At 41.5% G+C, this 26,139-nt stretch overlaps 1 protein-coding gene across 3 annotated transcripts in view; it reads right to left on the bottom strand.

Moving 5' to 3' along the window:
• Positions 1-888: 888 nt before the first annotated feature.
• LOC133419296 (thyroid hormone receptor alpha) overlaps positions 889-26,139 on the bottom strand; it is a 252,702-nt gene continuing 227,451 nt past the window's right edge. For all 3 annotated transcript variants that reach the window (XM_061708380.1, XM_061708381.1, XM_061708382.1), the window contains 3 exons: positions 17,880-18,026; positions 10,004-10,262; positions 889-6,638 (listed from right to left, as the gene is read on the bottom strand). In XM_061708380.1, the coding sequence (XP_061564364.1) occupies positions 6,388-6,638; positions 10,004-10,262; positions 17,880-18,026 (657 nt within the window). In that variant the 3' untranslated portion in view covers positions 889-6,387. The remainder of the gene's footprint in view (positions 6,639-10,003; positions 10,263-17,879; positions 18,027-26,139) is intronic.

Raw genomic sequence — 26,139 nt, 5'->3', positions numbered from 1 at the left:
TACACCATCAAATTGTTTCTCTTGGGGCTAAAAAAGCAGTGAGGACCAGGTTGTTTCCAATCGAGTGAAAGTTCAGGGCCAAATTTTGGCAAATGGAGATGTTCACATGTTTCATCCTGACACTTGTCCAGCACCAGACACAAAGATAAACATTGGCAAATGTGAATTGAGCACACAAAGAAGTTAACAATGGCTTTTCATCTAAGGTTTATCATCATTTATTAGAAAATGTTATTTTACCTGAGAGAATCCTTCAATAGCTTCCTTTACCCAGTCATAAAAACTCAATCGTGTGTGTGTGTGTGTGTGTGTGAGTTAGTGTGTGTGTGCATGTCTGTGGATATCTCACTGATGCTCTCATAGCAAGGCGCAAAAAACTTCCCCACAAATCGTAGAGAAGTCGAACAAGACAAGAAATGTATCAAACTCACTCATTTATTGCACCACATTAGAATAACTGTAAACCTTTTTCTATAGTACAATCTTATTTTAATTTGGGGTTAAACTAATTACAATAAACAAATGGTGCAAAAGGCATTTGGATGGCATGAAATGATCTAATAAAGATTTGACCACTTTTGAGGGTTTGGTTCATTTCAAAGTGCTTTTTAGTTAAGTGCTCACGTCAAACAAGCGGTGGGCAGGCTGCAGGTCCATTCTCAGAGGTAACCTGCTCCTGCTACCAACACCTCGGTGAAAACTCTCGGGTTACGCTGGCTTGGTCACATTTAGGAAATAAAATCGAAGGTGCACACGTTTACCAGATGGGATAAATTTAGCTGCTTGTCTCCGTTCTGAAACTTGAGGCTCTGCGGCCTTAAAGCACCAAACTATGAGAGCATCCAGTTAAACAAACATGAGCAGTGCCCAAATGTCCAGACAACGACACACACAACACACACACACACACATCACTCTTGAGTAATTTACACAAAACAGCACATCTCATAGCATCCTTGTTCTCCACAACACCCCCAGTCACCCCTTTCGCTTCTGTGGGACCCGGACGACTGAATACTCGCTTAGCCTGAAGGCCGGACAACAGGCTGGGCTCCAGTCCAGGCCCTTGCCCACTCAAAGCAGCAAGGGCCCCCGGGTCACGCAAAGAGCCTCTGGCATTTAAGACAGGCCGAATTTGATTTGACGAGCAAGATCGGCTCCTCGCTGTTACCGGGAGCCTTTTCTCTCTGAGAGATTTTGGAGGGGAAATTGCATAGACATCTCGCTACTTGCATGTCTTAATGAACTCTACATTTGGCTTGGGGGGGGGAGGGGGGTAACCGAACACAGCAATAAAACCAAAAGACATTACAGACAATCTCCACCCTTGTCCAAAGTGTCAGCATGTGAGAATAAACCAGGACTTATGGAGGGATGGGCTTGGGCGCTCTGCAAAAACCAGCCACAAAACATGCAGTTTGTTTGAATTACGGGCCTCATTAAATGACTTTCAGCTGGATTCAGTTAGAGCTGTAAATCGCTTCAAAGTGTTGACATCATCCGCGGCCTCTTTTTCACTTCATCCCGTGCATCTTAGGCGGATTAAATAGAAATCCTATCCAATAAAACTCAATGTGAATTCATCTGAAAAGGGGAATTACATTTCCAATTTAAGTGATTTGTGGCAAATTCTGGCCAGATCTCACAAACATTACAAACACATCCCGTTTCTTGGAGATGCACAGGAAACTTTACGCTCCCTCCGTTCCAGCTGCATCACTGAATGACCTGTGGAGGTGACCTCTCACTTTGGGCCTCGTGGACCTGGTCTTCCCGCTTCAAACTCAGACCCTGCAGGATTCTTAGGCTGGCTCCAGGAAGCCATCTGGACTCTGGACAAATAGGCAGATGGATTTTAAACTATACCCACAATGATGTGGGTGTTTGGCAGCGAGGCTAGCTGACATCCACGCTAAATAATTACCCACTAATCATTTGTCCCACTTCCTGCTCCCTCCTGGTCTGCAGCGACTGACTGCGGCTGCTGGAAAACACTCACATCATGAGTTTGGAAGAAGTGAATCTGACTCCAAAGGTGAACACACATGTACACCAAACCGCCGCCGCTCACGTGCAGAGCTTGGCGTTGCTGTGAGATCATGAGGGGTAGGCTTTTATCTCGTTGCAAACAACAGGAGGCACAGGGCTTATGATCAATATCACGGGGCACTTTTGAATATGGATGTGCATGCACATGTGAGAGGTTGCACACATAAAAACAGAACAAGCATCACAGATTTCTTTGATTTTCTTTCTTTTCCCCCCTGTTTAAAAGACAGCGGGATGGAGCGGTTAAGTTGACTTTGTACAATGAATGAGTGTTGAATATTGTCCTATTTACATCCTCGGTTATGGCCAAAAAAATGTAAAAAAAAGAAAAAAAAAAGAGGAAGAAATGAAAATAAATCAGAACAGAAAAACATACAAAAACACATATCATGGTATTGCACCTTGCAGATGGGCAATATGTTTTCTTTTTTCATATTTGTGTTTTGTGTGACAGCGCTCTCCTCTCTGCTGGTGTGTGGAAGTCAGGCTGTGGGTACCGGGCTCAGGTCCAGTCCTCTCCTGTCAGCTACATTCAGTCCCGTGAAACACTCAGCCGTTACACAAATCTCTGTCCCTCAGTCTCTGGGCCGTTCACATTTTCAGTTAGCGCCTTACAGAGCGCCTGGGGCTCGGGGATCGGGTCACGTTCACGCGCTTACGTCCAGCCTTCCGTCGTCTGCGGGCCCAATCAATCAAGAGGGCGCCAAAGCGTGAGGGGGGGGTGTCCTTTTGTAACTCGTACTGATGCATTTGGAACAAGCACATATTATCTTACGTTCTTGTTTTTTTTTTCATCTGCATATGCATCTCTAAATTTCCACATGCGCCTGCAAAATGTGACTCCTCCCGAGTTCCTTTAGACTCTGTTGTGTGAGGTATGACAAGATTGTGTTTCTTTATTTGAGTTCATGTTTTTTTTTATCTATTTGTGAGCTTTTTCTCCAAAGTTGTATTTTATAAAACAAACAAAAAAAGAAATATATATACACATATATTCATATATATATATATATATATATATATATATATATATATATATATATATATGACTTCCTGTTTTGTTGTTTGTAGGTTCCTCCTGATAAAAGGGGACGGACAACTGGACAGACACAGAGACAAACACATCAGTTGGCTTATGATCACATACGATAGATGTGTAAAAGAAGTAAAATATTTTCTATGTTACACTGCACGCATTGTCAAAAAGTGACTACAGCCGGGTTTTTCCTCTTTTACACAGAGCATTTAAAGCGTCAAAATACAAACAGAAACAAAAGAAAAACAATGACAGAACAAAAAAAAAAAAAAAAAGGAAATCTGATAATGTCGTTAGGGAGTCTTTTTTTTTTAAAGTCCTCTCTTTTAATTTTCTTTTATGGATTTATAATCATTTCATATATTTTTTTCTCAGAAGGTAGAGCAGCATTACCCCCCCCCCCCACACACACACACATCCCCAGCTCATCACTTGTTTTTTAATCAGTTCTTTTTCAAAGATGTGATCCAAACCTGCACCTCTGGAATGTGGGATCTGGTTCTGACCCTCACAATACAAAAGGGGGAGGTTCTCCTTTGAGGGGGTGGGGGGGTCATTGGGGGTGTGGGCTGGCATGGGGCTGCGTGGGGGCTGGAGGGGAGGCCTATCCTGACATCTCGCCCTTCCTCTGTGTTTTTGTCTCTACGTTGAGCCACGCCGGGGGCCGGGCCCTCAGCTTCTCCTGTCATGTCCTCTTGCATCCTCACATGCTGCGTGTGAGTCTCTCGTTCCCATCTGAGGGGAGGGAGGGTGGATGGAGGAGGAAGGGCGGGAAAGACAATGAAAATGAAGTCGTGTAGAGGAATCTTAGACTGCTGGATGAGATGACAAGTACCATGAGAAGAAGAAGAAGAAGTGGGCTCTACGCCACTCCTGAACCCTCCTGAGCAGGGGCCTCTCTCCCGTCCCCCCCCGTTTGGTGGTCTAATACTGACGACAGGACTGAGCCCCCCCCGGCCGGCGGCCTCTGTTACACAGAGCAGCTCAGGATGAACTAACGTGTGTCGATTAAACTTTGATGAGGAAGGGGGGGAGGGGTGGAGGGGAGGCCCGCCGCAAAAGTGCAAAAGCTCCCACCAGCCACACTGAGTGGGGTCTGGCGTAATGATCCGGGCTCCGGGGGGGGGGGGGGGGCGTTGCAGATGCTGATGGTGGAGCGTCAGCAGCGACTCTGCCGGTCACCCGTCCCCCAACGAGCCGCCCCCAAAGAAATGCTGAGGCTGTGGATTGGAACTGCGTCTTGGACGAGCGGTACTCGCATTTGGCTTGGCCCCAGAACTGGAACGAGCAGAGTGAGCTCGTCTAATCAAATCAACATTCTTCCATCGTCATTACGCTGAATATCCGCCACGGACGTTTGGCGAGAGATTTGACTTAAGTGCATGAGAGAAAGCTGCTTCGCATAAAACATCTAAAGGAGCTCCGGCGGCGGCCGTTTGCAGACGGAGAGCGTGCTAACTTAGCTAACTGAGCTAACTGAGCGGTGTCAAGTCGCTCTGCGCCATCCGTGGGTCGGCGGCGCCGGAACATCCACACTGTCCCGTGAGTTTGTGTCTCCACAGAAATGGGCGAATCAACAAAAAAGATGACACTTGGTCCCAAAAGACAAATAAAATTGAAAAAAAAAGAAGAGGAGAAACAACCCGGATGTGACGGGTACCGTGTCCTGCAGTCAGTCCACCCGTGCCCTCCTGTCTTCAGTGGTATTTCATCTGAACCGAGTGTGTGTGTTCTGACTGTCTCTGCGATGGGGCTGCTCTGACAAGGCCACGCCCGCTGCTCTGAATGGTTGTGTGTGTGCGTGCGGGCTGCGGGCAGCCGCCCTGTGTCCACAGAGGTGAGGTAGTGCCTGACAGCGCGGGGGCATCGGCGCTGCCCCGGCCTCGGGGTGTGTCCGTTCTGAGGTAAGTGCTAGCCTTTCGGGGCGTCCGCCCTGCTCTCAGTGGTGCCCGCGGGGTTTTTTCCACAAGACAAAAACAAAAGGAGGCAAATGCATGGAGGCCCTGGTGGGGCCACACTGAGGTGAGTCCGTGAGGAGGGGACTCTGCAGGGGCCCTGCAGGTTAGGGCCACGCGTGCACACCGCTGTGCCGAGTGTACAGTAAAATGAGGCGTTCACGTTACTCTGAGGTGAAGTTGTGTGTTTTTTTTTTCGTGTGGATGTGTGCCGGACAGCGAGAGAGAAGGACGAGGGCGTCTCAGCTTTACAATCGTGCTGGTGGTGGTGCTGAAACCTCCTCTGATGATGCAATCCAGCTCAAACTACTGCTCCTCTCCTCCTAACGCATCCCTTCATCATTCCCTCTCCGTCCTTCTTTCCTTCCTTCAATGCAACAGAGAGAAGGGTGTTGTTGTAACGACAGAGCGTGTGTGTGTGTGTGTGTGTGTGTGTGTGTGTGTGTGTGTACGTCACAGGAGCCGGTCCGATGACAACAATGAAGGTAGTTACGGAGCGCCATGATCTGGTAATGTTTTTTCTTGTTTTTTTTTTGTTAGTTTTCTTTAAAGGTAGACAACATAATTCTATAAAACTGGAGCAGTTATATAAATATAGCACCGGTTCAGTGAGATCCGAGGAAAAAGGAGAAGCAAAAAACAGCAGTAACGGCTCAGATTGAGTAATCCACGACTACATCTGGTAGCGCTGCGTCTCCACAGCGATCACACCGCCAGAGAGACCGGTCTGCTGAAACGTCAGCGACGCGGCGTTGCCGGGGCAACGCGCCGCGTCGCTACTGTCCGTCGTTTCTCAAGTGCGGCTAGCTAACACTTATTCAGAGATAATACTGAGAGGAGCGGGCCAGCCTCGGCTTCAAAATGTGTGACCGCTGCAAAGAAAAAACCAAGGATGGGGGAACTGACCTCTACGAAGAGCGCTGCCCTGAAGAACTGAGGTGCGAAAAGCTGTGGTGTGTGTCTGTGTTTGTGTTTGCATATGTGTCTTGGCAAATGGCTACAACTCTGACTGGATAAGACATCATGCTCAGACAGAAGGGCCCCCACACAGATCTTAAAACAGGGCTGGATGTAAGGAGGAGAAAGAGGAGGAGGAGGAGGAGGAGGAGGAGGAGAGGGTGCTCATGAACGCCCTCCGGGTCACTCTCCCGTTGCTGGTGTGTTCTCTCAGTAACTGCTGTTTCCAGTTTGAAAACCACGAACTGTGAATGTGATGTCGGAGAAACGCGGATTCCCGCCGTCGAGACTCTCCCATCGTTCCTTCCCGTCGCCAAAGCGCGACGGCGTCGCCCAGCTCCCATTTCGCTAAAAGCTTCCTCTTCCTATAGCTGGTTAGCGGCGGGGCTTTCACACTTCCTGGTCCTCGAACACCTCGAGGAAGAGCGGCGGGAAGAGCTCGTTGGGACACTCCACCTTCATGTGGAGGAAGCGGCTGGCGTGACACGCCCCGATCATGCGCAGGTCCGTCACCTTCATCAGCAGCTTGGGCCAGAAGTGGGGAATGTTGTGCTTGCGGTAGTTGATGTAGTGCTCGAACGCCAGCAGGTAGGTCTCCTGGCACTTCTCGATCTTGTCCACGCAGGTCAGGCCCGAGCGGTCTGTGGAGGACAGGAGAGTCAAGGAGGTTCACAGCCAAGGGAGACCCAGCAACCCTGGGTCTTCTACTCAAATTTGCAATTTATTTCTTTCTTTCTTCTTCCAATCATTAGTTGCGTACGGAAGAGTTTTCATTCATTTTCATTTCATTTTATTCTTTATTTCATTCAAAAAACAAAACAATTTAATACAAACACAAATACAAATGTTCCTAACTTATGAATGAAAAGGGAGCAGAAAGAAGAAGAATCTTATCTGATCTGCCCCTTTCACAAATAACATAAATTAAAAATAATTAAAAAAAAAAACAACTAAGTATTGGGGCCATGCAGGAGAAAAAATATTTGAGAGGGGAAGATTTCTTTTTATTGTGCACTTCGAGAAAAAAGTCGAAATGTCGAGATTAATGTTGATATACAATTTCAAGAATAAAGTCGAAATTTCGTGTATAAAGTCGAAATGTCGAGAATAATGTTGAAATACAATTTCGTGAATAAAGTCGAAATTTCGTGAATAAAGTTGAAATTTCGAGAATAAAGTTGAAATACAATTTTGAGAAAAAAGTCAAAATGTCGAGAATAATGTTGAAATACAATTTCAAGAATAAAGTCTAAATTTCGTGTATAAAGTCGAAATTTCGAGAATAATGTTGAAATACAATTTCAAGAATAAAGTCGAAATGTCGAGAATAATGTTGAAATACAATTTCAAGAATAAAGTCGAAATTTCGTGTATAAAGTCGAAATTTCGAGAATAAAGTTGAAATTTCGAGAATAAAGTTGAAATACAATTTTGAGAAAAAAGTCAAAATGTCGAGAATAATGTTGAAATACAATTTCAAGAATAAAGTCGAAATGTCGAGAATAATGTTGAAATACAATTTCAAGAATAAAGTCGAAATGTCGAGAATAATGTTGAAATACAATTTCAAGAATAAAGTCGAAATTTCGTGAATAAAGTCGAAATTTCGAGAATAAAGTTGAAATACAATTTTGAGAAAAAAGTCAAAATGTCGAGAATAATGTTGAAATACAATTTCAAGAATAAAGTCGAAATGTCGAGAATAATGTTGAAATACAATTTCAAGAATAAAGTCTAAATTTCGTGAATAAAGTCGAAATGTCCACAATAAAGTTGAAATACAATTTCGTGAATAAAGTGGAAATGTCTCCTCTGGCCCATCAAATCCAGTTAGGAGAGTGACTGACAGCTACATGTATGCAGCAGCAGCCATAACTAACTAACTAACTCACTTACATCCTTAACGTTGTGTAACGTTAAGGGTACGTTTCTGAAGTTATGCAACTGCATATGTGTGATATGTGTTTCAAATCAATTCACAAAATGTTGACTTTTTTCTCAACATTTCGACTTTTTTCTCGAAATTGTACTTCAATATTATTCTCGACATTTCAACTTTTTTCTCGAAGTGCATAATGAAAAAAAAAAATCATTTTTTTTTCTCCTGTCTGGCCCTAATACTCTTCCGTAGTTGCAAGGAAATGCAAAGTGGGGTGAATTTTACATTTTCATCAGGACTATTCATTATGTCCTTTACCGCATTTTCAGTTTTAGACATGTCCACTTGAGTGGATGGTTAAGTATTTAAATCTTAAAAAATACTTTACATGCTAATTTCATCCCATAAAATGTACTGAACGGCTGTGAGACGGCTCCCTGATGCCTGGACAGTAGTCTAACCACTGACATTCATGCGTTTTCTAGGAAATGGCTTTCAGATAGCTGTCCAAGGTACTGAGCACGGTGCACGACAGGGCTGGACCTATAAGTGTTCTGGCTACCGAATGCCTGTCGGCAAATACACACCGCTGCTATTAATAAACGTGCAGATTGGCTGTGTGAGCGCCTGCAGCCGCATGGAAAAGCAAACAAACACTGGAAGCTGTGGAGGAAATGACTCGTCTCCCTGTACGATGCTCCTGCGGAGAAACGGTTCACCCGACCCGCACTGGAGCAGACGCCTCTGGGACCAGGAGACGACGCAGCGCTGCTGGCGCTCTTTGTAAAATGAAAGAGGGATTCGAGGTGGCCCAAAAGACGGACTCAAGCTGGTCCTGTTGACCTGATATGACCCCAGATGCTTTCCAAGGTGCGAGGTGGGAGGTGTGTCTGTGTGTGTGTTTTCATGCTTTTAAATTAGGGCTGTGCGATTAATCGATTTTAAATCTAAATCGGATTTATTAATCACAATCAATGTTAAAAAAAGGAAAATCGGAAAATCGATTTTCCTTTTTTGCAGCTGGCTGCATTACAGACAGAGCTTGTCTAGTCATCTTTGTTTGGTCAAGAAAATTGTAAATGTTGTCACTTTACTAAACTCAAGGAGGATTTACAGTATCTTTCAATTGCACTTCATTCCCAATAAAATTGGGACATTTGTTTGCTATTTTTCTTTAAAAATAAAGATAAAATGATAAAATATTTGAAACAATTTATTCCATTGTCTTTTGTAGTTTTACCAAAAAATCGAAATCAAAATCGAAATCGAAAATCGGGTTTTCAGAGAAAAAAAATCGGGATTTTTTTTTGTCCAAAATCACCCAGCCCTATTTTAAATGTACTTTTGCTTGTTTGAGAAATGCATGTGAGCCCTCCAAAAACTGTTCTGCAATCAAAAAACAAACAAACAAAACCTCTGAAGATTTCTACACGACATTTAAGATGAGTTTCCTACAACCGACACTAATTATATATATATATATACAGTAATCCCTGGTTTTTGGCGGGGGTTACGTTCCAAAAAGAACCCGTGATAAGTGAAATCCGTGAAGTAGTATCCTTTATTCTTTTTACAATTATTATACAAGGCTTCAAATTGGGGAGATCAGCACCGCCTCACCGCGACCCGAGTAACTGGATCTGAATGGGAGAATCAGTGCAGAACATTCTGGGTTTTGGAGAAAATTTGCAAACTTAAATTTGGCAAGCTGTTTTACTTATATGTACATATACATATTAAATCGTAATGTTATTGACACACAGTAAGTGAAGAAGCAGGGAGACTGTTTAGCCAATCAGAATGCAGAACACAAAGCACAATACAAATTCGTGAAGCAGATAGATCGTAAAAGGTGAACCGTGTTATAGCGAGGGATTACCGTATATACTATAATTACTTTTTCATTCACAAGCGGTCATAAAGTCTATTGCGAACAGCAGTGCTTAATGATTCTGAGTGTGGACTGTCCTGGAGTTGTTTCTCTGAGGCAAAAGAATACAAAAATGTGCATTTAAATGACATAAAGCCAACAATGCTTCAGAGCGAACTTCCAAGCGGTGGCTTGAACTTCCAGCGATGCCGAGAACGGGCGTCTACAGGTGTGCACGGATGTCTACGGGACTCTACCTGAGCTCATGAGCAGCACGGCCTGCAGCAGCGCCACCTCCGTGTCGTCCAGGTTGAACTGCGCCAGACTCTTCCCCAGATCGAAGATGGCGTCGGACACCACGCCCAGGCCGCCGTTCTTCAGCTGCTCGCGCTTCACAGCCATCTCCCCGCTCAGCGTTAGCGTCTCGCTCTCGGGGTCGTAGCGTATAGCGGCGCGCAGCGACATGATCTCCATGCAGCAGCCCTTCAGCAGGATGATCTGGTCTTCACAAGGCAGCTGGCGATCACACACAAGAGCTTGGTTATTATTAACTAGACCAGGGGTCTGCAACCTGCGGCTCTTCATCCTCCCTTTGGCCTTGAAAAAAAACATAAATAAATGACATTTCTGAATTCATTTTTTTTTGTATAGATGTCTTTATTGAGGGCATTAAAAAAAAAGAAATAAGATTTACAATAACAATATAATTATCAATATTTTCCCCCCTTTTTTTTACTTTTCATAACATTAATTAAACCACAACCTGAATTCATTTTTAGTGATATTATTAGTTTATTTTGTTGGGCAGTTATCTTGGAGTTTGAGTTGATGCCATCTAATTTTAAAATAACTATTTTTAATTTCTATATTTATTTTTAAAGCTGCTAAGCTGCAGCTAAATTTTTTATTTATATTAAAGTGAGGTCGTTTTTATTGTACTTTTACACAAATACTGACTGAAATAGGCCTACAGTTCACAGTTTAATTTATTTCAAAGTACGCCTACAAATGCACACTGCAATTATGTTGTTATATTTAGGGGTTGTAACAGCTTCAATAAATAAAAGATGAAAACTTTTAAAATCTCTGTTTTTTATTGCGGCTCCCGACAATATTTTTTGTAGAAGTGGGGGCAAAATGGCTCTTATGATAATAAAGGTTGCGGACCCCTGACATAAACGAACCTGTGGACACCCAACTCAGGACTCAAGCTGGAGGAATGAGGATGGAGGATGACCTTTTAAAATAATCAGAATTCCCATCATTTTTCTTGAAGGAAGGTTTTACACTTCACAAAAAAGAATAGTTGTTTTTTAGGTGGGTTGCTTCCAGCAGGTCAAGAGCTTCCAGGTAACACAGAAGATGATCAGCTGACCTCTCCACCACCTGGAACACCTACAGGACTCCTCCCACTGCTACCGCTGAACCGCCGTCGGGCAAAACCCACCAGACAATAAAATACTGCCAAAGCGGCACCCTACAGGTGGTTTTGAGGGTCTTGTGTGTGTTTACCTCCCATTTGATTAATTTCATCAAATACAGGGTCTGCATTGACATCACTTCCCCACTGGACCACCCCCCGATACTCGCACTTGTGGCAAAACATCAGCAAAAATGGCTGCAACTAGTGGAGAAGACGGGATAACAGCCGATTATCGGTTTAAATTAAAGGCAATTGGACTTGACAGTGACCCGTACAGTTACCTGAAGAACCAGTGGTCCATGGACATTAATATTTGGCCACGAATCCAGTTTCCTGATATTTATATGTACCTAATTTCTACGCCGGGGAAATACACGAAGCAAAGCTTGAAGGCATACAAAAGTCTTGACGCTTGGTCCTACTTCAAGGAAAGGATTTGTTGTAGAAATTAAAGTAATGAAGACACCGAACTTTATGATTTGACCGTTGAACGTTAGCTACCCAAAAATCCAACATTACCTGATACAAAATGGGAACCGCAAATCCACGTTTCGGCTGGAATCCAGTTGTTTCTGCGAATTGCAGCGATCCATTTGTCTTTCTTAAGCTTATTTTTCGTCAGTCTGTAAAACGATAACTCCGATTTCTTGCTAAATCTATGAGTACAGTCGATCGCACAACAGCTCTTTCCCATTTTAGATGTTTTCCAGTTGCTCAAACTGAAAGTTTACTCTGCCACTCAGTCTTTCTGCCACTCAGTGGGTGACATCTGTGATGTCATGCGCATTCCCTCTATATCTGCTAAACGTGCCAAAGGTGCATTCCGAACCAGGTAAACACTGTTTTAAGTACTCTGCACCTGCTGCCTGAACTCCCTATAGAAGACACTCAGTTTGAAGGATCTCATCACTGTTGGAAATTTTAAAAGCCGCATGAAGGATCTTGCAGCAGCTACTTGTTGTTTTAATGTAAATTCTTAATCTTGTGTTTGAACCTAGCACACATTTTTATTTATCTTGTTGAGTGTTGAGTATTTTATTTATTTATTTTATTGAGTGAGTTGGTGGTGTCTGTTTTTAATTGTTGCACTTTTAATGTTTCTCTGGCTGCTGTCTTGGCCAGGCTTCCCTTGAAAAAGAGGTCATTGTATCTCAACGGGACCGACCTGGTTAAATAAAGGTTAAATAAAAAAATTAAAAAACCAGTAAACCTACTACTTGTTGGAAGTTGCCAATGTTTGTGGCGTATTTCTGAATGAATGAAAGCTGCATGATGAGGCGTGAAAGTGATGCTGAACACAGCTGTGGACGATCAAACAGCTGCAGGTGGGATCGCGGCTATGGTTAAACCGTCCCCTTGATCGATAAGCTTTGAAAGTGACTGAAACGCCAACCTCTTCAGATAAATCAATGCACGGCTGATCGATGTAGTCGGGAGCTGACTCTCCTCTTAAAGCTGGTTTTCAGGATCTGATGTGACACGTGTCCTGCCAGTGCACTACCTCCTACATCCCTCTGAACTACCTCCATTCAGCTGAATTACGGTCTAACAGCAGTTCTCCGGTGACGGATCCTAACCACGCCTCTTCGGGGATCTCCATCCGTCCGGGGCTTCCAGCTTATTCACATCGGGTTTTTTCCAAGCCTGAGTATTAAGCTTTGAGCTCCCTCCACAGATTCTCTACGGGACTGGGATGTAGGCTCTGCAGGACCTTCATTTTGGTGCCCTTCAAAAGAAGTTCAGGATCATTTATATCTATATATGAAATTATTATTATTGAAAACTTTGTGAATTTTAGTAGTCTTAAACTGGTTTTTAAATGTTTACATAATCATGTTTCACCCCTGTTCTCTGAAGTGGTTATTAGGTATCAGAGCGTAACCACACGGGCTTGCACCAATGGTGACTGTCGTATCCCAAAGTATAAGACCTCTTTTGGTGAGTCGGTTTTTTCTGTGAAGGGTGCAAAACTCTGGAATTCTTTACCGACTAATTTAAAATTAGAAACGTGTGGCAATATTTTCAACAGAGGACTCAAACTATGGCTCAAGTCTAAACAACAGTGCCTACATGAATAGGTCAGGTCTGGTTCTGCTCTTGAATGTTGTCTTTGCTTTATATCTTATGTCATCCTCTAATTTTATTGTATATTTTATTGTATTGTATTTATATTATTTTTTTAAAAGCCTCCTGTGGACAAGTGTTGCAAATTAGCATGTATGCTAAAACACTCACACAGTGCATTTGGTTTGTCCTATGTTATTGTGATGTCCATACCAAATAAAGAAATATAATAATGATATATTGGCACGATAAGTGCGTTTAAATGGGAAGTTTAATACCTCTTTAATTCAGAATTAAAATTAAATCAGATTTAAAATGAGTAAAAATGACCATGTAAACACCTAATTCCGAATGAAAACGGCCATTCCGAATTAAACTTAATTCCGAAGTAAGTGGCTGGTTTATTCCGATTTTAAATCCGAATAGAATAATTACACGATCATGTATACACTCATTCCGCTTTAAATTAATTCCGGTCTTTCTGCGCTGCTCGTTCCCTCGCTCGTCTGTCACCATGACTCTTATATTCCGCGCTGGGCTTATTTTCGAAACAAAGGTTCAAGATGGCAGCACGCAGTAAACGGTGGTCAAGAGCAGAGACGATTTATTTAGTAAATAGCTTGGAGGACCTGGAAATAATTAAAAGAACAGATGGCAGGAAACATACAAATTATTAGCTTTTCAAAGTTGTAACGGCTAAGCGGCTAAGTTTGTTTTTCTTCGGGTAGACGTAATTTCCGGTAGACGTAACTTCCGGTAGTCTTTACGTAATACGTAAAGACGTCCGCCCCCCTATCCAATCAGAACCCTTCCCAACCGCCAGACCTCAATTCGGAATTACTATTTACACGTAAACTCGAAGTAAAATAGTTTAATTCGGAATAACTTAATTCGGAATAATTAATTCTGAATCAAAAAACATCATGTAACCGTGGCCATTGTCTCGATGGACCCAGCAGCAACCTAAACCTACACTGGACGCAGCCGTTTTTACATTTTTGTAAATCCTGTTGTAACTGTTGTAACTACCCAAACACAGTTCCCTGAGCCTGAAACAGCAAACTAGCCCCTCATTGTGCTCTCATCACCATGTTTCACTGTGGGAACTGGCCTGCGTTGTATCTCTGTTGTATCTCATATCACACAAGCTCAGCTCATGAAATGTATTGAGCAATGTCCAAATACTGATGGATTCCCCAGATGTGGGGGAAGGGCTAAGAAATCTGACCACCTCCATTTTCAAAACACTGTTTCCAACGAAAACTCAAATTTACATCCTAAAGTATCAACTACTGGGCTTAACATTTAACTGTGTAAGCATTTACACATAATGACATGATTGGTCAGTATTTCAGGGAAACGCCCCGCGGTCCCTCATCACATGGTCCAGCTGTTTACATGAAGGAAAAGTAAGACGAGAAACACGGGGAAGCAAAGAAAGTGTAGATGTGGTGAAGAGGAAGAACTGAAAAAGATGGAGATGGATTCAAAAGAAGCACACATTTGTTTCCACTGATTAACACAGATTGCAACTTAGATGGAAATTAGGCTCGAGTTAAAACCTGTTTCATTAAATCTGCAGGCTTGGCGCGCTGAATGATCTCACTTAAGCTCGTTTCTCGGTGTGCCGCCTGCCGGCTCGGCAGATTAATTGGCGTTCTCTCCCTCAATTTGTCTCATAAATGTGTAACCATAGGGGCAGCGCAAAGTAAAAGCTTATAATGCATTTAGCGTCGCATCTATTTGAAGGAAAGGCAACAGATTTTTAGTGGCTAAATAAATGCACACTTTGGTCATACAGTCAGAGCCGGATTAAATAAATGGACTACACTAGGCAGACTGTGATTTTTGGGCCCCCCTCCATCGATGTTATTTATGAAATCTTAAACTTACCAAAGTTACTAATAAAACTTAATTCACATTTTACATAGCATAGTCATAGTCAAGTTGGTTCTTTGTATTCCAAAATAATTCATGTGTTGTATATTAAACAGTCTATCAGACTATTTTTAGATTTTTATTATTTATACGTTATTACAATGCTCTATTAAATGCTATTAAATTATCCTTATCTTATCGATTGTGAGCATTTTGCAGAAAATCTTAATTAAATGTGTTGATTAAATTGAATAGTTAAATAAGAAGTCAAATCTACAAAGACCAATAAAATTTGCAGTAAGACAAAGTGTGCTGTAGTATGTATGTCTGTATGCGTATGCAGAGCCGTTTGGGAGATTTGCGAGGCCCTGTGTGAAATGGCCAGGGGGGACCTCGCGCGTGAGCGCAGCGAGTGCGCGCGAAATTTTTGGGTTTTTTGGGTCGGATCGGGTGTCTATATGCGCAATTTTAACTCTCCAATTAGCAAAATACTGGATACCTTCCCCTGCCTCATCATCATCTCTTGCCTCGACGCGGGGCCCCACGGCTGCTTGAGACCCGGGCGGATCGGTGATTTTTGTAACAAATTTATCAAACAAGCCTTTCAGAGAGGCATTAAACTCTTCCATTTTCTTTAGTTTTTTTCTTTTTTCATCCCCTGATGGAAATTTCCTGAATCTGTCTCGTTCTCTCGACATTGTGTGACAGTTTGTTCCAACTCCACCGTCTGGATCAGAGCAGCTTGTGTCTGCGCTTGGTCTGATCAGTTGTATTGAACAACAGACACGCGTCATCATTGCACATATATTTATTGATATGCACAGACTATTACATATTTAGGTCTGTAATGGAACGTGACTGTTGATATTTATAAGGAAAAAAAAAAAAAATTGGGGGGAAAAAAAAACGGCCCATAGCGCCAGGCCCCTTGGGGCGCCAGGCCCCTTGGGGCGCCAGGCCCCGTGCGGTCGCACGGTTCGCACATCCCTTGCGGCGGCCCTCTGCGTATGTATCCGTATATGTATGTATACTAAATATAGTAATAATGCACATATATATATATGCCTTAGGTTTTTACCGGCATGTTATCAACCATTAATATGTGTGCAGACAAAAAAAAAAAAAAAAAAAAAAAAAAAAAATTTGTCCCTCTGTCTGGGCCCCCCCCCTGTCGGGCCCTAGGCACGTGCCTACTCTGCCTTTGCGTTAATCCGGCTCTGCATACAGTATCAGGTCTGCAGCTGCTGCATGACGAGATCTGGTGCAAAACAAACAGTTTCTCTCCTTCCGCCTCCTTCATCAGAATAATATCCTCTTTTTTCATAAAACAATATCAGAGAACAGGTTATTGCAGAAGTGCTTCATCTGTTTTAGCTGACATTCATCGCTCTGAATTCATCAGAAAACCCAGCCGACTTACATGACATCTTAACTGAAGTGATTTGAAGAGTAGTATCCATCATATATGTAAAAATGGGAATAATTACATTAACATTTAAATAAAACATGGCGATTAAAAAAGTTACAACCCCTGCTTTCATCCCCGGCTGTGATTTACATCCTCAAACACCATGATGGATTGCAGTCGTGAGATTTATCGCTTGCGTGGGTCTTTGACCGCAGCTGTCCCCCTCTACAATAACGGATCATTATCCAGTCAGGTCTCTCTGCAAGAACCATGACTGCATGCTACTAATTAAGGTGGGAAAACTGACTGTCACTGCTAACAAATTCTCCAAACATGGGTTTACTTTCACTGCTGCAGTAAATGGACTTGTGTGTTTTCTTGCGTGAGCTTGAGGGGGCCAGGAAATCTTGAGGGTGTAAAACCCTTTTCTGCCTTTTAAGCCCACTTCTAGTCCTAATTCTTGTATCTTGGGGTTATGGTCAGTCGAAGGACAAACCCACCTCCCATATCACACATTTCAGCTAGGGCTGTTCGATTTTGCCCAAAAATAAAATCTCGATTTTTTTTCTCTCAAAATCCGATTTTCGATTACGATTATTTTGTGAATTGACAAAAGGCAAAGAAATGATTTCAAATATGCTGTTTTTTTATTGAACATTTGCCCCATTGGGCTTTAAGTGCAAACTTTGCTCTTATTAAACCAAAAATGAATGAATAAAGTGCAAAACTCTGTAAAATAAGTTGAAAAAAAGTTTTAAAAAATATAATAAAATATAAAGTTTTATCTCTGAAAAAAAAAATCAGCAACTCAGCACTTGCAAACATACAGTAAGTTATATTTCCAATAAATAAAACAAGACATTTTCTAATTAAACTAAACTGGGTCTTTGCATGCTAAATAATAATGCAACCCATGAAGGAGGTAGAGGTGTGTAATGTCAGTCATTACATTTGCTATTCACATTTGCAAGTTTTTTGCAAGGAACACGAGCCGGTCTACCGCATCTGGCTTGAGGGATGCCCGGTGGCATGTTACAACGCCCCCTCTTACACTAAAGAGCCTCTCCGATGGGGCACTTGTCGCAGGTATTGAGAGGTATTTCCATCAATCATTAATATGGTATCAATCATTAATATGTGCAGACAAGGTAAAAAAAAAAAAAAAAAAAAGTGAAAAATCGATTTTACGATTTTCACGTTTTAACATCGTTCTAATTACATAATCGCGATTACGATTTAAAATTGATTAATCGAACAGCCCTAATTTCAGCAGCTAAAACTCAAGACTGATGGAGGTCTGGCGTCGTCCGCTGGTCGAGTAATTTCCTTCCCCTCCCCTGAACCTTTCACCAGCACTCACCTCAGAGAACATGGGCAGTTTTTTGGCAAAGTCGACGACGCGGGTGATGGCGGGGGTGATGATCTTGGTGAACTCGCTGAAGGCTTCCAGGTCCACCTTGTCTCCGTCGGGTGTCGGGGCGACTGGAGACTGACCGATTTTGTCTGGCTACATGAGAAAGTGAAAGACGTAATCAGGGAACGGTTGTAAAAAAAAACTAATTCAATTCAATTCAATTTTTATTTAAAAAGGGACAGTGTACAGTTAAAACATAAATGTTGCCATCTGATGCACTGTACCAGATTATAGCTTTGAGCTAATTTGCATCTGTAGTCCCTTGAAAGGTCACAATAAAAAAGAAATACAGTAACAAGTAATACAATACCAAGAAAAATTACACAGATTATTTAGAACACAATTTAAAACAACATGGCTACACACATCTGCGTGCAATCCCCACCACCCCCACAAAAGAAAATGAAGCCAGAGATATCAAATGAGTATAGAAAAGAACAAACCTTCTCTGACCTGAAACATTTAGATTAAGATTCCAACATATTACAAGTAAAAACACTTTTTCAGCGCTTTAGTTTGACGCCAGAAGCAACTACTAACTTGATTACTATATCCAACTCCACCATCCTCACTGCACCATTCTTCACCACCGATTCAAAAAAGATGTAGCTCCAAAGAAAAGGAAGGGCGGAGCCAACCCCAAGACCAGCTAAGATGAACAGAGCTGTTCAGAAATAAGTAAAAAGGCTGATTTTATACAGTATTGCTGTGGTGTTTCAACCAAAGCTTGGCAGACATTTCTAATATTTCAGAAATTGTGTCAAAAACAAAAACATAATACATATATTTTAATCATCACCACATTCCTTCACATGGAGATATGTACTTCTTATTTATGAATACATTTTGTTTGTGATGAGAAAAAAGTGCTTTTCTTTTTCTGTTTCTGATCAAAATTTCTTAAACTGTCAAGAACATGCAGGAGGACAGTGGAAAAGAGCCGTATTGACCCGAATATAAGACGACCCTGATTATAAGACGACCCCCTCTTTTTCAAGACTCAAATTTGAAAAAATACTTTTTTTGAACACCAAATTAAATTTTTATACAGAAAATAATTACAGTACATCTGAAACAAATGATTATAACAATATATTCGAGAGAAAAAGCATGTTATTTTGCCTCATTCAAATCATGATCTTGAAGTTTGCATCATAACTTCTTCGACCCACTTTTCTCCAGATTGTCGCTACTTTTCTCCATTTTCTGTTATCTCTTCTCTTATTTTCTTCTCTTTTCTTTCTTACCGCTATTTTTTATTTTTCTTCTTCATGCTACTGCTATTTTTATTTTTCTTCTTCATGACAGGGGTTCACTTTGGCCTGGGGAGTTAAGTTCAGCATTCGCTTTAAAGATATCTGGCGCCATCTAGCGGTGTAAATGGGTATAACGTCTAGACTCCGAATGTAAGACGACCCCCACTTTTTCAGTCTCATTTCAATGCAAAAAACCCCGTCTTATATTCGGGCCAATACGGTAAATACTGACAAATGTTACATTCTCCGAACAGGATTAACGATAAAACCAGAAATATACAGAGACGGCAGCGAGCGAGAGAAATGTCTAAAACGGTCTGAATTTGGTCACGTCTCTACAAATGCAACAGCTACACGGCTTAAATCTGCAAAGTTGCATCTGAGCAAACAACAAAATTAAATGTACAAACAAGTTCCAAGTGGAGACGCTTGACGGTTATGGACAGCTAATACAACATTAGACAAAAAGTAAACAAAAAAAAGAAAGAAAGGAACATGGAACAGTCCATTATCCTTGAAATTATGAAAACTGGAGTTACAAATAGAACAGAAGACTTATGAAAACCTGTAAAAACTACTATATATGATCAAAAAGTTGCATTGAGAGACATTTCTGGAAACTTGAAGAAGAAATGTATTGCATAACAGTAATATAAAACCCATTTTACGTGAATACAGGTCATATGACCAACCACTAGGAGTCATATTCCCTCCCAGGGGAAACTTGGTCCCCTGGGCCTGAGGTCTTTCCTCTATTCTTCCTCTGTGGAATCACAGATAATGACATCCCAGAAACCCGAGTAACAGTGTTTTGCAGAAATAAAATTAACTTGCTAAAGCTGCAGAGGAGCCAGACATCCATCTCCACTATTCTTGGAAAGGCTCAAGAAGAAAACACGACTCTGTCACATGACCTGACTCACCAGCGAAGTCAGTTTCTGCAGTGGGGTTTTGCCAACATTTGGAAATATGGACCACGTTTTTGAGCTAAAACCACAGCTGCGGAGCTGCACACCAACTCCTCCGCATATCAGATCGGAGACGATCTGCACGACAGCTACAGTTTGGCTTGAAATGAGCTCATTCAGCAGCAGAGGAGAGCCAAAGACAACAGAAAACTACAGCGAATGAATGAGAGGAACGTCACCCAGGTATTGCAAAGGCCCAGACTGAAACTTTGAAACAGTAAAAAACCTCTGAAACACTTAAGGGGTTCCACGCAGTTTGGGCTTTTTTCCACAAAGTGCTAGCAAATTAAAAACCAATATACCAAATGACTAACGACTGTGGTCAGACAAAGGTAATGGAAAATGTCCTCAAACAGATCACTAATACACACAGTATATTTATAGAGTTGTAAATTAAGGCAGTAAGAAAAATATTGTTTCACACTCCACCGAGTAAAGCATGTGTCAAAGCCACAGTCATTTATTCAGGATGCTCTCTTGCCATGAACAGAATAAGATAAAATATAGAAATAATCTCAGCACACACGGGGAATCATCAATCACCTAATACTGGGAGACAGAAGGCTTTGCTGGATGAGCATTCACGGAAGATTAAAATAATTGTAATAACAGCTTTGTCAGATGCGAATCTTTCAATTCAAGAGCCAAAACAAATGATTAAATTATTGGTGGAGGTCAGCGGACATTTTTCATTTTCAGTGTTAATATAACACCGCCTCTGGAGTGTCGGCGAGAAAAGCTCAGGTTTCAAAATGCTGACTGTATAATGCTCCCGCTACAACAGTTACAACCGTCAGGAATACAGTCGTTAACTTGTATTTTATTTATTCTCTTAGAGCAGGGGTCGGCAACCCGCGGCTCCAGAGCCGCATGCGGCTCTTTAGCGCCGCCCTAGTGGCTCCTGGAGCTTTTTCAAAAATGTTTGACTTTTTTTTCCTTTTTTTTTCTTCTTTTTTCTCTTTTTTCCTTTTTTTCTCTTTTTTTTCTTAATTTTTTTCTTCTTTTCTTTCCTTTTTTTCTCTTTTTTTTCTTTTTTTCCTTTTTCTTTTTTCTTCCTTTTTAATCTCAACATTTCGACTTTTTTCTCGAAATTTTGACTTTTTTCTCGACATTTCGACTTTTTTCTCAACTTTTTTCTCGAGATTGTACTTCAACATTAATCTCGACATTTCAACTTTTTTCTCGAAATTTCAACGTTTTTCTCAACATTTTGACTTTTTTCTCGATATTTCGCCTTTCGCCATTTGCCTTTATTCTAAGGCTTATACATACAAGACTTTTCATTTTTTGCGGCTCCAGACATATTTTTTTTTGTGCTTTTGGTCCGATATGGCTCTTTCAACATTTTGGGTTGCCGACCCCTGTCTTAGAGGTTTGTGTCTACAGATTTCTTCAACTACTCTAAAGTAAGAAGAGAAGACTGGGAACCTTCATTCTTGTGTGAAGTCATTGTCACTGTTATACTCTCCTGATGATTGACATCTCCAAGATGACAATACTTCCACCTGTGGGGTGGAAATGGTGACTGAATAGTTTGATGTTGTGCCATGGCCTTTTCTGTCAACACATCTCAATATTGCAAGTAACAGTTTTTAGGACAGGTTCAACATCATAAGAAGAAGATTTAGTCAACTGTGCAACGGTTCTGTTTCATCTGGCTTCATAGACAAATAGAGCTGCGTATCATCAGCATAGCAATGGAAATGTATGCCGTGATTCTGGATTATACTTCCCAAGGGCTGCATGTATAAACTGAACAAGATTGGACCTAGCACTGAACCCTGCGGAACACCATAGCAGTGTATGTTCTGAAGAAACCTCATGTACATGAACAAAGTGGAATCTGTCATAGATATGATTTAAACCAACGTAGCGCTGTCCCTTTAATCCCAACAACATGCTCTAACCTGTGCAGTAAAATGCTGATCTACAGTGTCAAAAGCAGCACTGAGGTCCAGTAGAACAGTATGGAAACTAATCCCTTATCTGAGGTCATAAGAAGGTAAATCGTGACTCGAACAAGTGCTGTCTCTGTGCTATGATGCATTCTGAACCCTGACTGAAAGACTTCACATAGATCACTTCTATACAAATGGTCACATAACTGGCTTGTGACTACCTTTTCCAGATTTTTAGATACAAATGGAAAGTTGGAAATTGGTCTATAATTAGCTCAAATGTGTGGGTCAAGAGAAGGTTTTTTAAGTAAAGGTTTAATTACTGCAACTTCTAAAACCTGTGGTACATATTCTAAGTTTAGGGATAAGTTGATCTGGTAAGGTATTGTTGTGCCAATAAGAGAAAAAACGTTTTTGAATAGTCGAGTCGGGATGGGGTCTAACATACATGTGGTTGACTTAGCTCTATTGATGATTGAGGTCTGCTCAGGGAGGTCTATAGGATCAAAACAATCTAGAGTCAAGTCAGAGCCTAGGGAAGTCGCTAAAGCTGAAGAAATATCTACAACCGGCTGGTTGATTTCTTCTCTAATTCTCCTGATTTTACTGTTAAAGAAGCTCATAAAGTTTTCACTACTGAGAGCTTCAGGAATGCACGGCTCAACAGAGTTGTGACTCTTTGTCAGCCTACAGTGCTGAACAGAAAACGTGGGTTACTTTTGTTATACTCTATCAACGATGAATAATAAGCTGTTCTGGCTTTGCAAATGGCTTTTTTATTTACTACTAGATTATCTTTCCATTCACAATGAGAATCTAAAGTCTTACAAGAGCTGCTGCGTGGAGGATGCTCAGGTGGGAGGAGCTGGTGTGTGAACCAGAATCTCTATTCCAGACGTGTCAAACTCAACAACTGGGGGCCAAATCCATCCCACCATCTCATTTCATCTGGCCCAAGACACTGTGAAAAAACAATTATGCACCTACAACACAATTCTATACAGTGTGGAGACGTACATGGACCATAATGAAAAGTCCCACATAGCATCTCTACTCAGTTACCTGCGCTACGATGGCGTCCACCCAATGAATGGAAGATTCATTTATTTCCGACAACAGTTTTGTGGTTAAGTCGTGAAAAACCTTTCAAGAGGGAAGTACTTTTGAAGGTAGAAGTGAAGCAAGAACGTGTTTCTGGCTGATGGGGACAAAGCGGTATTATTCTAGTGGCCTCTGCTACACTTTTACAATAGTAATGAATTTATATCTATTATTAAGAGGCAGTTATGTAACATGATAAAAATAAAAGGTATATATATTTAAGTAGTCTTGTAGTTGCTGTACAAAGGGCCCTGTGACACCAATCGTAATGCAGATGTGGTCCAGGATGAAACAGTCCGACATCTCTGCTCTATTTTACTGCTTTACTTAAATGGTTAGAGGATGTTTTCAAAGTGAATGCCGAGCCGTGTGCATGTGGATGACATTCCAGGCTGCTGCAGTGGTGCAGCGGAGTGTTAACTCTCTCACTTAGGTGTGCCAACAGATCCTGCAGCATAAAAAAAGATTTCAACACATTTAAACATTACATTATGGCGCTAATGGAGGAGATAAACGGAATAATAAACAGTCAGAACACTCAAAGCGACTAAGCGCGCGTCTCCGCTGCTCTCCACAGACCGCTTTTGTCATGATTTGAATAAGCTGGTTGTGCCTGTGTTTGCTTCATGTTGGGGCCGCGCCAGCAGAACTGGAAACTCCCAGCCACGCCGTTTCAGATTAGGAACTGCACAGGACCTTGGCCAGGCTAGCGGCTCCTGACTAGCTTCGGTCTCCTGACTGAATCGCATCTCACTACGGCTCAGCGATGGGGGGGATTTCACCCACCAGTCGCGGAGCTATTGCAGACTTTCTATCAGGCAGCTGATCCAGAACGCTGCCGCCAGAGTCCTACCAAACACCAGGAAACTGGACCACATTACACCGGTCATGAAATCACTACTCTGGCTTCCAGTGAGTCAAAGGATAGAGTTTAAAATCTTACTGCTGGTCTACAAAGTAGGAATGGGTGATATTTTACCGTTCACGATATACCGTCAAAAAAATTCCCCACGGTAAGAATTTGTCATCTCGCGGTAAAAACGATAAATTCCCGTTGATGACGTTTTTGTGTAAAGTCGAATTTATGGTTCTGCGTTACGTACGTGAAGGAAGGAAGGAAGGAAGGAAGGAAGGAAGGAATGAGCCAGAAAGAAAGAAAGAAAGAAAGGAGCCTGAAAGAAAGAAAGAAAGAAAGAAAGAAAGAAAGAAAGAAAGAAAGAAAGGAGCCAGAAAGAAAGAAAGAAATGAGCTAGAAAGAAAGAAAGGAGCCAGAAAGAAAGAAAGAAAGAAAGAAAGAAAGAAAGAAAGAAAGAAAGAAATGAGCCTGAAAGAAAGAAAGGAGCCAGAAAGAAAGAAAGGAGCCAGAAAGAAAGAAAGAAAGAAAGAAAGAAAGAAAGAAAGAAAGAAAGAAAGAAAGAAAGAAAGAAAGAAAGAAAGAAAGAAAGAAAGAAAGAAAGAAAGAAAGAAAGAAAGAAAGAAAGAAAGAAAGAAAGAAAGAAAGAAAGAAAAAAGGATAAATTCCCGTTGATGACGTTTTTGTGTAAAGTCGAATTTATGGTTCTGCGTTACGTACGTGAAGGAAGGAAGGAAGGAAGGAAGGAAGGAAGGAAGGAAGGAAGGAAGGAAGGAATGAGCCAGAAAGAAAGAAAGAAAGAAAGAAAGAAAGAAAGAAAGAAAGAAAGAAAGAAGGATAAATTCCCGTTGATACGTTTTTGTGTAACAAACATGGCGGATCTGAGAGCGAGATAGATTTATAGTTAAAAAGATGGAGTTGAATTGGTATTTTTTTTATCGTCATTTTTATCGTTATCGGGATAAATGCCAGAAATTATCGTGATACATTTTTTAGTCCATACCGCCCATCCCTACTACAAAGCACTGAATGGTCTTGGACCAAAATCCATGCTTGATCTGTTAGTTCCTATGAAGCTCCCAGACCCCTGAGGTTCATCTGGATCTGGTTTGTTGTGGTTCCCAAGAACCAGAACCAAGCAAGGTGAGGCAGTTCAGTTATTCTGCTCCTCACCGGTGGAACAAACTTCCTGTAGACCTGAGGTCTGCTCCAACTGTCAGCTCCTTTAAATCAGGCCTAAAAACATTACTGTTTACTGAAGTGTACTCTTAAATTAAATACTTACCAGCTGTACTCTACTGCCTTTATTTTTAAACAGCTTGTGCTTTTTATTATTTTATCTCTTTTCTTATCATTTTATTTCATTTTATTTGTTATTTAAGCGTACTCTTAAATTAAATACTCATGATTTTTGAAAACCGCGCAAAGTTAATGAGATGTGTACCTGCTGTACTCTACTGCCCTTACTTTTTAACAACTTGTACTTTTTATTATTTTACCTCTTTTCTTATCATTTTATTTGTTATTTACTGTTTAATTGTGTCTTGTCGCTTTTAATGTTGATGTAAAGCACTTTGAATTACCTTGTATTGAATTGTGCTATACAAATAAACTTGCCTTGCCTTTTATTTGTTTATTTCACTACTCAGCAAATTACTAAAATGGCTCAATGCTTGACGGGTTCAAGGTCCTTTAAGAATGTTGGGAATTTCATTGCAGGGTTAATCCAAACTCTGCAAAAGTCTGTTGCACGTTGAGCTCTGCTGCTGCCGCAGACCACACAGCCGGATATCTGTGGTGATCCTCACATGCACATCTCTGGGGGCTCATATGTAATTTTTAATGGACTAATGTGACTTTCCTGTAACTGTCACCGTTTGCTCATTAACCGCTTAGCTGGCAGGAAGAAAGCAAATGAAAACATAGGGTGTCCCCTGCAGACGGCTCGTGTGCCGACTGGCTGGTGCGGCCGCCTCGACGAGCTCAGGATGTGTTAATCTCTCCCGAAGCAAAAATCTTCTTCCAACACAAATGGAAAAGGAAGCGGCTCGCACCAGATACTTGGCGCTCAACGTGAATCATACTCCACTTAGGGAATTGGCAACTGCTGCATAAAGAGGAGAAGCTTAC

This window comes from Cololabis saira, chromosome 19 (genome assembly GCF_033807715.1).
Source record: "Cololabis saira isolate AMF1-May2022 chromosome 19, fColSai1.1, whole genome shotgun sequence".
Taxonomy (NCBI): Eukaryota; Metazoa; Chordata; class Actinopteri; order Beloniformes; family Belonidae; genus Cololabis; species Cololabis saira.
This window is presented reverse-complemented; position numbering and strand designations above follow the sequence as displayed.